This window comes from Palaemon carinicauda, chromosome 12 (genome assembly GCF_036898095.1).
Source record: "Palaemon carinicauda isolate YSFRI2023 chromosome 12, ASM3689809v2, whole genome shotgun sequence".
NCBI classification, from domain to species: Eukaryota; Metazoa; Arthropoda; class Malacostraca; order Decapoda; family Palaemonidae; genus Palaemon; species Palaemon carinicauda.
Window position 1 is genome coordinate 66398721 of NC_090736.1, and position 11836 is coordinate 66410556.

Below are 11836 nucleotides of genomic sequence, written 5' to 3' on the forward strand. Positions count from 1 at the left end.
TGGTTGTATGAGATTGTGCTCCAGCATGTATTTAATTTCGTCTTCCACAATGGCACGCTTCTCTGGACTGAGGAGATACGGGCTTTGCTTAGCCGGAGAAGCGTCCCCAACATCAACATCATGCTGGAGCAGCCTCGTCCTTCCTGGAGAGTCCTGAAATAAGTCAGAAAATTCCATAATTAGGCTTAGTATATCTTGTTTCTGACGTGCCTCCAGATGCTCTAACCCCTCTTTTAATACACCTAAATTTTGCAAGTTATTACCTAGAGCATCTGAAGGCACCTGGTCCAAACCATCTTCCAAGTTTTCCTCAGCAGGTGCAACCACACTCATAACTGGCTCAAAAACAATGGCCAAAGGATCCCGTCTATCAGAAGAGTAAGATTTCAACCTGTTTATGTGGAAAATTTTACATTTACGTTGAGTTCCAGGGGCTTCAACTTCATAATTGACCTCGGACAACTTTCTCAACACCTTCCAGGGGCCCTTGTACCTGGGTTCAAGGAAGTTGTCTGGGTCTGTGCTTAAAACTAAGTCCCCTGACTCAAATGAACGTACCTTACACTTCTGGTCAAATTTGGTTTTCATCGTAGCTTGGGAAGCAGACAAATTATCTTTGGCATACTTCCAAGCTACGGCTAACTTGGACTTAAGTTCACTAACAACTTCTCCCACTGTACGTTCTCCTCTCTGATTTGCTTCGAGCAATTCATAGAAGATATCCAAAGGTCCCCGAACCTTCTGCCCAAATATTAATTCAAAGGGAGCAATGCCATTAGAAGAATTGGGAAAATTCCTTATGGCAAAGAGAGCAAAGGGAAGCCCCTTATCCCAATCCTCTCCTTGCTCATAACAATATCTTTTTAATATTCACTTAAGGGTCTGGTGAAATATTTCCACCACACCCTGACTCTCAGGATGGTATAGTACACTGGTAATGTGCTGAATGGCCAGTTCAGCACACTTACTCTTAAATACCCTGCTTGTAAAATTCGAGCCGCAATCTGACTGAATTTTACAAGGCAGTCCATACCTGGAGAAAAACTCTACTAATTTGTCAAAGACAGCCTTTGAGGTTATTTTCCTCATTGGAAAGGCCTCAGGAAAACGTGATGCTCTATCCATTATGGTCAGGAGATGCGTAAACCCTAACTTCGTCCTAGGCAGAGGTCCTACCACATCAATTACCAATTCTGCAAAGGGTTCTCCAATTGAAGGAATTGAGTTAAGAGGAGCCTTGGGAATAGGTTGATTGGATTTACCCATCACCTGACACACTTCACAAGTTCTTACAAATTTCTTCACCGAAGACCTCATTCCTGGCCACCAAAAACATTTACTCAACCTACAAAAAGTTTTACTTAAGCCTAAGTGGCCAGAAAAGGAGTCCTCATGTGCAAGGCTTAACACAGCCTCCCTAAACTTGGTAGGTACGACAATTTGTCTCAAACAAGAAGTCACATTTAGTTGATGAGTTGGGGGACGACTGACCCTATACAACAATCCTTTCAAAACCACAAACCTGGGCCTGGTCAAATCGTCCGTATTACCTAACTCGAATGAAAATTCATCTTTTTGGGCTTGTATGAAAGAGAGACGGTCACAATCAGATTTCAATAATTTAAACATTCCAAAACTAGAACTACTGCTACTACTACTACCTTCTACTACTGCTACTACTACTACCTTCTACTAGCCCGGGCTTCTCTACCTCTACTTCTAAACTACTTAAATTTAGGTCATCATCATTATCAGCTTCCGCTGCACGCTTTGCAGGGGCTCGAGTAGTTATTGCCACAGGGCCCGCCGTGACAGAAACAATAGGAAATAATTCCTGCCCCTCTGCATTCAACATATCATTCCCAAGGATTCCGTCTATTCCTGGTATCGGCAGGCTCTCAACTACCGCCAGCTCGGTAACCTTGTGATACCCTGGGAAGGAGCAGAAACCACCGTATCGGGAAATCCTCCCAGGACCACATATTCTCCTGTATAGGGAACTAAGTTAGACAAGGACCCTGCCAACACCAAAGATCTAGCGGATCTTGTGTCCCTCAAGAACTTAACATAAAGTGTAGAGGTCTCAGATTTCAATTTTCCTGGGTAGACATATTTGTTAAATGGTCATAAATTACCAGTGGAATCACACAATACAGGTTTTACTTTACCTACATCTGGTTCACTACTAACCTGGGGATCAACAGTTTTACCATTCTTACTCTCTGAAATAGAATTATTTGAAATTAGCGAGATTGGCGTAGGCTGATTAACATTATTTTGATTCTTATTTTGATTCTTTTGGAGGTAATGGCTCCTGGCTCTACATTCAGCTTGTCGATGCCCTGGCTTATTACACCAAAAGCAATTACCTCTAACTTGATTAGTTTTACCCGAATTGCCACGGTTAGAAAAAAACCAGAGTGTGCCCACCACTCGAATCCTTTCTGAGGCCACTACCAACATGATTGCTCATGCTACTATTTGGGGTACTAGATTGGTTTTTAAAGGGGTTATTTGACTTAGAAGACAAATTACTATTATTATTAGGGTATGAGGACGAGAAGTTACCTGACCCAGCCCGATGGGTCAGGACAAACTCATCAGCTACCTGAGCCGCCTTGGATAAAGTTAAAATTTTAGTGTCCTCCAGGTTAACCCTCAATTCTTTACTACACACCCTCTTAAACTCCTCCAGTACCATCAGTTCCCTCAAGGAAGAGAAGGAAGCAGCTTGACGACTTTTCAGCCAGTTGTCAAACTGCTCCTCCTTGAGACGAGCGTACTCAGCATAAGACATAGAATTGGGCTTGCCAGTAGTTCGGAATCTCTGGCGATAGGCCTCAGGGACCAAATCATAGGCCCTGAGAACCAAAGCCTTTACTTTGTCATAATCTCTGGGAAGGCCCTCTTCCAATGCATTATACACCCGGAGTGCCTTGCCCGTCAATCTACACTGTATGAGTACCGTCCACATTTCTGTGGGCCAAGACAACCGGGTGGCAACCCTCTCAAAAGCTTTAAAAAATTCTGGTATGCTCCCCTCATAAAAAATTGGAATTAACTTTAGTGCAGCCGAAATATTAAATTTGTCTGATGATGAGCTATAGGGAGAATTAAAATGATTAGGGGACCCTTGCACCTTGGCCAACTCAAGCTTAAGCTTGAGCAACTCAATCTCATGTTTCCGGGCCCTCTCGTCCTCCTCAAACTGCAGCTTCAATAACTCAATTCTCTTACAAATTATATGGAACTCCTCCTGCCCCTGGGCCAATACAGGAGCGGACGGTGTTATATGGTTGGGCACAGCCTCGTCAGCTAAAAAGGTGTTAGTTGAAATATTAACATTTTTAAAAGTCCTGGCCGGAGTAGGAAAATTGGCCGGACCTTCATACATAACCTTTACTGCAGGGGGATCAGCGAACAGGGACAAACCAGGATTTAAGCTAACATCATCGACTATGGATCCCTCTTGGTCTGACCCAAAATCAGTGCCACTCTCAAAATCGCTGGCTAGGGCTCTAGCTACCTCATTGCCCTCAGCCAAACCTTGGGACACTTTTTCCTTAACCATTTTTAACAAATTGGCCCGAGTGTCAGAGGACTTATGAGGGATCTCCAACCACCGGGCACACTGTACCAAATAAGCCCTTGTCAAAACTCCTAAATATTTTAAACAATCAGCCGAACCCAAGAATTCCGACGGGTCAAAAGTAAAGTCCTCCATTTTAATTAAAATAATATCCTATGGGGAAGGAAAGCAACTAAACCAAAAATCAAATATCAACAATAATTACTGTCACATCCCTCCAGAGCTGAACTGCTCCCCCAAACACCGAGTACACCTGCGTACGATCCTGTCATGGTCGCCACTTGTTACGACCTGTGTAGGCCGTAGTTCTGGTTCTTTAAACTTTAATTTTTAAAGGAGTCATAGGCAGTACATTATTTATGTAACTCGGTGAACTGAGGGAAGACAGAACAAAAACACTGGAAAAATCTTACAACATTTATTACAGTACACTTAAATAAATTCAACCTGGTATCAGGAGTAACATAAAGCTAAGACAAACACCGATGGGTTACAAAATGACCTGGAGGACTAATATACTGAGTCCTCTAAATACACAAGGTTGACCTATAGCTAATAATCTAAACCCTAGCATAGAAAAACTAAACAGATCAAAAGCATGGCTCATATATTAAGCTGGGCCCAAAATTTCAACAAACCACTACCCTATTACATTACTAAACGGATAGGCAGAAGGAAGACAGGAGAAATGAAAAGGCAGAAAACCTTAAAATTACCTACCTACACACAAACGTTAAAGGCTAAACCCAATACTAAATAATAAAACTTACCGAGACAGCATACAAATACACATACCACATTAAATGCATAAATACTTTAATACATTCACATAAAAGAATTATGCTGGGGGTCATGATTTATAGATACATGTATATATCTTAACACTGTATTAACTATTCGTGAAATAACTTAACAGTACTTATCCATACATGGATTAGATGGCAGAGGGGGGACGAACGTTCATCAGCATCAGAGGGAGTATCATTAACACCAGGAAAACGGGCTGGGCATATCCATAACGATAATGAAAAGATCGTAACTTTACCTGGGTTATGACTCCCTACGTTCTTCCTAACGGACCCTTGGTCCACAGACGAGCAGCGTAACAGATGTGGTGACGCTCTTTGATCACGGCAATAGTACCTCCAACAGTGCCGGGACGGAACGACGGCACCGTCTTCCCGCAGGATCCTCAGGCGGGGAAAATAACACAAAGCGAAGGTCGCAAGTGACACATACACTTGCAGGACGTAACAAGCGAGGTGGCTATCGCAGGTGACAATACCCCTGCATACATGGGCCGTGATCCAAAGAAGTGTACAATTTACCGCGGGTGGCTCAAAGACACCAGCGAAATAATCCTCCAAAGGCACAATTCCTTATGAGAAAGAAAAAAAAAGCATTCACCAACTGCTGCTAAATTAGGATCCACGTCTGTGATCAAGGTAGGGTCCGAACTCCTGATTCCAGGCAGCAGTAGTCTCGTCCACGGCTCTCACTAAAGACCAAACACTCGAAAAAAAAAGTAAACAAAAAAGTTAATGGCCATTCACTAATTAACGAAAGAGGAGGGGTGAAGGTTATCACCGAACTCTTATGAAGAGGGCAATCAACATTTACTCCTGCCAAAGACCGAACTTATTTATAAACAATGAAATGACTTAACATAATATGGAAACTGTAAAATTTGAGAAATTTACATCATACTATAAGTATTTATGCCTACCCCACATCAATAGCTGTTCGAATGGGTTCATGGGTAGAGTTATGAAAACTGTCAGATGGAGCTCAGTAGATGTAGATGTAAAGTTGTCCATTGAGAAAATGTATTATGAATAGAGTGTGGAATGACTGATGTTTACAGTTTACGCAGTAGCTGTTGTAGATAGTAGAAAGAAATTGCAGAAATGGGTAAAAGTTTCAAAGTGAAAAGGAGAAAGTTATGAGCAAATGTAACCAAGAAGATTGTGGGGTGTTCAATGGAAACTAGAAAGATGGATGTAAAGGAATGAAAACTTATTCATATAGATATAAAACAACATATATGTCAAATGATAGTTGGGCAAGCAAAGGGGTGAACTACAAAAGGTGAAGTAAGGAAAGTAACAAGGAAACTTGAATTCTCTGGGGAAATTAGGATTGGAGTGCATGAAGGAAATTAAGACTACTAAATTCTGTAGATCTTGAGTATAGATGGGGGAAAAAGGTTGAGGTTGTACGCAGAAACAAACTGAGATGATATTTGAGCTTTCAAAGACCATTTCTGAAGGATTGTATTTCGCAAGGCATTTGTAAGGACAACACTTGGTGAAAAAAGGAAGCAGTACAGGTGTTCTGTAAAATACAATTGACTGTTCAAACAGATAAAATCGAAATGACTACCAATTATGAGTGTATAATTTAGAGAAAATAATCGGTTTAGAATGATGAAACAATTGAGCTAAAGTAGAATGACTAATAGCTGTACTGGTGCTAAGAATAACTGTCATGAAACTAGTTTTAAAAAACACAGCAGGAAACTTTTATGGAGCAGATGAATAATATGTTGAAAAGCTCAAAGAATGTATTCTTTTATGAAAAAGCCTTACAACCTTATTAAATGCAGGCTAGAAAATGCATACCGTGTAATTTGAAATTTATTTCTGTGAATTTAATTGTAAATGAAAATACATCTTACGTTAAAAAAAAAAAAAAAAAAAAAACAGTATTTAGTGTAGAAAATATGAGGATTATAAGAGGAGTTTTAAAAACTTCTGTTATGGGCTTTATTGTTTTCCATTTTTCAAATAGGCTCTTTGAAACCATAATTAATCAATTGTTTTTATGGGTTTCTATTCCAGAAATGCTCATGGTAACAGTGTCCCTGCTGGTCCTTTTCGTGGTTTCTGTGTGGCTCTATGGCAGACATAAATACAGTTATTGGGCAAAACGTGGGATATTAACTCCGCCCATAACCCCCCTCCTAGGTCATCTTGACAGAATTGGATCCACAAAGCAAGGACGGTGGATGTTTGATATTGAGGTGAGTGTCTGTGGAAATAACTCTTGACTCGGTTGCTGTTTAACTGCGTGGTCATATGTAATCAATCTTTTCATTCCATGAGTATTCATTTCTCTTCTTAATAGGTTTACCAGAAATACTCCAGAAATGGGTTGGCTGGAGGGTATATGATGCTCTCTCCTTTTCTCTACGTATGTGAGCCAGAGATGATAAGAAGTATTTTTATCAAGGACTTTGACCACTTCACAGATCGGCAAGTCTTCAAATCTCCAAATAAGAATGATCAGTGCATGAATGACATGCTTACAAATGTAAATGGAGAGCAATGGAAAAAATTGCGAGCAATCATGTCTCCAACATTTACTTCGGGGAAAATGAAAAACCTGTTTCACCTTGTTTGTGAGAAAGCAGATGCTCTTGTGGCTTATAGTCTAGCAGAGAGTACAAAGAAACCATTTGTAAACATGAAGCATAATTTTGGAAGGTTTACCATCGACACTATAGCTTCTTGTGCCTTTGGAGTAGAATGCAATTCGCTTGTTGATGAGAATGCCGAATTTCCAAAAAAGGCCGACCCTTTCTTTGAGATTGGTTTCTTCAGGATGATAATTTTCCTTATGTTTGGAATAGCTCCGAAATTATTTTCAATTTTAGGGCTCAGTCTGTTTCCCAAAGAGACACAGTTCTTTAAGAATGTTGTTGAAGAGACTTTAGCTGCAAGAAGGAAAGGAACTAAAAGAGGAGATTTTTTGGATCTACTCCTCGAGGCACAGTCAGGGGAAGATTTAGGTGACCCTTCCAAAAAGAAAGGTAAGATGTCTTTACTACTAGTGTATAGTTGCAAATTGGCATTACTGTATATTGATGGATATGGTTAGCTATGGTTAAACAAAGATTTAAGAAAACATTCATTTGCATTTAGTATTTTTTATTGGATGTAATTACGCTAATCCCATCTAACAGGTTAAATGTTGGTATAATACTTTGTATCTTATGTGTATACTGTATCAAATTCTAAAGCCATATTGATTCCTTTGACGAAGGCTGATATTATTGAAAGTTTTGTTTTCTGTTACACTCGTCATACCTCAGATAACCTTGAATTCTTGATTTTTTTTTTTTTTTTTTTTTTTAATCAATAAAGAACGGGATTTGCTAACTGCTACCTTTAGTCAGTAAGAATTTTTTGATGACTTATTGCTGGTGGGTTTCTAAGTGAATACTTGTATGACTTGGTGGAAAATTAACCACATACATTCGTAAGATTTATTACTAGATAGGCTGGTGAATACTTGGGCCAACTTTTGCAAAATGTTGTATGCTTTGACTGGGGACCCATGCAGTGGACCTGAATGCAACGGTAATTCTATTGTATATTTATAAAAGGGATTATGATAGTGTGTTCTATACACTTCAACACAAATTAGTAACTCAATTAGCTAGTTCATAGTTGATTATCAATATTTTTAGACCTTCGATAGTTTGAATAAAGGCTGCTCCTTCTTTAATAGTTCTAGAAGATGACACCATTATAGCCCAGTGTGTGTTGTTCATTATTGCTGGGTACGACACTTCATCCACAACCTTAGCTTTTGCTGCATATGAGCTGGCAAAGAACTCGGATAAACAACAACTCCTTCGTGAAGAGATACAGGATGCCATCAGCCAAAACAATGGCATGACATACCAAGCCATTATGGAATCAAAGTACCTGGAGGCCTGCATTTCAGGTAAGTCATAGTATTGAGTAACTTATTGTTTTACAGCTCTCAATTTTGATTACAGTACTGTACTTATGATTTTAATTGAAAAAATTTTAGCAATGAAGTCTTCAACTAATTGTGCACTTATGTTTCCAATTAGAGTATACAGAGATTTTCCCCTGAGGTAGGTCTAGTGTTATTTTTGGTTGTCATCTTATATTCTTGGATAATAGTCTTTGGTTTAGATATGTTCATAATTCAAGTATAAGTTATTTTGAATGGTCAGTAGAACGTGATCTAAAGACTTGAATAGTTTGTATTCTATATCCAAAAATATTTGTAATTTTTACCTCATAAGCTCATGTAGCTTTGACCTTTCCTAGAGAGAAGAAATAAAGATTCAATGCATCATGGCAGTGTAGACCCTGATTTGTCTAGCATGAGCACTTACTAGTTTTCATGCAACGTTAGTCTTTAAAATGTTTAATTAATTTTCTGAGATCTCTTTGTACGGAAGTAATGAAAAAAAGTCCTGAAATAGTTCCCCACGCTGGAGGGCAAGGAGGTCTTCTCGCATTCATCCTCCTCCTCCTCCTCCTATAGGTGTGATGATTTCTATGCTACCTTGTGAGTATTACTGACTGAGGGTTGGTAGGTAGGTCGTTTCAGAGGTTTATAGTTCTCTATTTATTGTGTATGCAAGTTTGTCTCAATACGATTAAGTCTGTTCACGAGCATAGCAAATGCAAAGCTAATGTTAATGGAATCCCATCAAATGAATTTCCAGTGAATAGTGGAGTACTCCAAGGGAATCTGTTTATCCACATGGATTTTGTTATGAATAGAACAGTTGGGGATGGAGGGGAAGGATTGGAAAGGATTGGTAACAGGAAATTAGCTGACCTAGAGTATGCTGATGAAGCTGTCCTTAATTGCAGAACACCTCATTACTTCCAAATCTTGCTTACCAGAATGCAAGAAATATCACATGAGGTTGAGCTCAAGATAAATATATGAAAGACAGTGATGATAAGAACGGAACATGCAATGGAAGATGAAATATCGTTAGGTGGAGAAAGGATTAAAGAGGTAGAATTATTTAAATATTTACAAACTGATCACAAATATAGGATCTTTAGAATTGGAGTTTATTGAAAGATTGAAAATGGCAACGTTATGTAAAATTTAGAAGTAAAATCGCTTGAACATACATGTGAAAATCAGGCTATATATCAGTTTAGTGAGATCTGTGTTACTGTATGGACATGAATCATGGTATGACAATTTAACAATATCCATCAGATTTTGTAGATTTAAGAACAAAGCCCTCAGAAGAATATTGGTAGTAAAATGGTAATACAGGATTAGAAATGAAACTATGCTGAGGACTACGAAGCGTGTAGGAGATAATGAATGGAGAAGTATTAACTTAAAAGCTCAAGATAGAGACGACTGGCGAAACCTAACCGAGGCCCTTGGCGTCAGTAGGTGTAGGAGATGATGATGATATGTGCTTATACATATACAGTAAATGTGTGTGTGTGTATATATATATATATATATATATATATATATATATATATATATATATATATATATATATATATATATGTATGTATGTATGTATATATATATGTAGCCTATATACATACATATGGACTAGGAACGGCCTCCTTTGGCAACTGAAATTCGCAACGCACAGTACAACGTCAGGACCCTGTCTAGGAAAGAAGATCTTGCTGTGTTACCAGAAATCTTGATATAAATAAATTGGGATATCACATGATTGTGTGAAATTAGAAGAGCTGGTGAATATTCGAGTTAATATCTTTTGCTTCAGAGGACATGTAAGGAACGAAGAAAATGGAGTGGGTTTTCTTATTAATAAAAATCTTTGAGGTTTCAAGGCTGCTCATGAATGGTAGAGGCAAGGAACAGTGACATTGCCCTATCATGCAGGACAATTGCCCAAAAGACCAGCGCCCAATTCTCCTCTCCATCCAACCTAGGATCAGGGAGGGCCAGGCTATGGCTGCTGATGACTCAGCAGATAGACCTATAAGCATCCCTAATCCCTCCCCCTGCCTTAGCTCACACGAATGCTATGATTGCAGCCACTAAAGGAACTAACGAGTTTGAGCGGGACTCTAAACCCAGTCCGGCGATTGCTAGTTAGGGACGTTACCAAATAGGCTACCACAACCCTAACATAGAAATTTTTCATAGTATTAGTGATAGAATTACATGACTCATTTTCAAACTAGATAAAAAGTATGAAATGAAGAAAATTCAAAAGTATGCAACAACAACATCCAATACAGAGGAAGAAATAAAACCTTTGTTATGGAGATCTTGAGATATATTGAAAAAACATAAAACTCTACTTGCATTTGTTTTGGGTGATTTCTATGTAAAGTGTGTCAAAAGAAGAGAGGAGAATCAGCTGTAGGAAAGATTGGAGTAGACACAATAAATGACAGAGGAGACATGCTTTAGAATTTGCTGGAAAAAAAAATATAAAAATCATGAACACCTTTTCTTTGTTAAAAATATAACAGAAAATGGACATGGAGAAGCCCAAATGTAGAAGCGAAAAACGAAAAGGATTTTATTCTCAGTGAAAAGTTAATTTAGTTAAAAATGAAAGTTAAACAAGTTAAAGTCAAGCGATCATAGAATGACGAGAAGCAAAATTTGTCTAGATCTAAGGAAAGAAAGAAAATCATTTTACGAAAGAAAATAAACACTCATGTAATAAAAGAAAAATCTTATGCGTTTAGTTTAGCAATACAAAATATGTACTCCCAGCTACATGATGGAATGGAACCAAGTGAAGAAGAAATGAACAGTAAGTAATTTAACAAAATTTTTATTGGAATCCGCACAAGTGATCGGTGGAAGAGTTCCTAAACAAGATCAAGGAAAACTATAAGAAAAGATCATAAAACCTAATAAAGAAAAGATTGGAAATGGGGGTAAAATCCAAGAGAGATGATATAAGATTAGCAGAACTATCCAAAACAATAAACAATCTAAAACATAAGACATAATTGAGGAAACACAAAAGAAAGGAAAAAGCATCGTTAACGAAAAGAAGACTTGAAACAGGCGGCCGGCAGATGTTTGCTTTATTGGATGAAAATGTATACGTCAACAAAAGAGATGGAGTGATAAAAATTGCAGAGGATTTCTATACAACTTTTCCAATAGAAATAATGAAACTGTAGAAGAAAAGAAAACATTCTATGGAAATTTCTTTAAAATTATTTAGTTAAACCGTCTAGAGACTATAGAAGGATAACTCAATTGTTATATTAAAATGCTTCTTATTGTCAAAACTTATTTTAAGAGTGATAAAAATCCTAGAGGATTGTTATACAATGCTATATGAAAGTGATATTAGAAATAACATTGCTAATAGAAATACTGAAACACCTGAGCCGGTACAGAAAGTGACAGTAAAGGTATAGAAAGAATTAAAAGGTAGGAAAAAACGCAAAGCAGAAGATTGCATAACAAATTATTTGATAATAGATGGAGGAG

At 38.1% G+C, this 11836-nt stretch overlaps 2 protein-coding genes across 2 annotated transcripts in view; both read left to right on the forward strand.

Annotated features, from left to right (window-relative positions):
• LOC137651253 (uncharacterized) overlaps window positions 1-8346 on the forward strand; it is a 125257-nt gene extending 116911 nt beyond the window's left edge. Inside the window, exons 5-7 of the mRNA XM_068384481.1 lie at window positions 6430-6611; window positions 6716-7400; window positions 8102-8346. Of these exons, the coding sequence (XP_068240582.1) occupies window positions 6430-6611; window positions 6716-7400; window positions 8102-8331 (1097 nt within the window). The 3' untranslated portion in view covers window positions 8332-8346. The remainder of the gene's footprint in view (window positions 1-6429; window positions 6612-6715; window positions 7401-8101) is intronic.
• A 66-nt stretch (window positions 8347-8412) lies between these two features.
• Window positions 8413-11836, forward strand: part of asun (integrator complex subunit 13 asun) — a 54823-nt gene continuing 51399 nt past the window's right edge. The window contains exons 1-2 of the mRNA XM_068384019.1: window positions 8413-8477; window positions 11643-11757. Coding sequence (XP_068240120.1) covers window positions 8413-8477; window positions 11643-11757 — 180 coding nt within the window. The remainder of the gene's footprint in view (window positions 8478-11642; window positions 11758-11836) is intronic.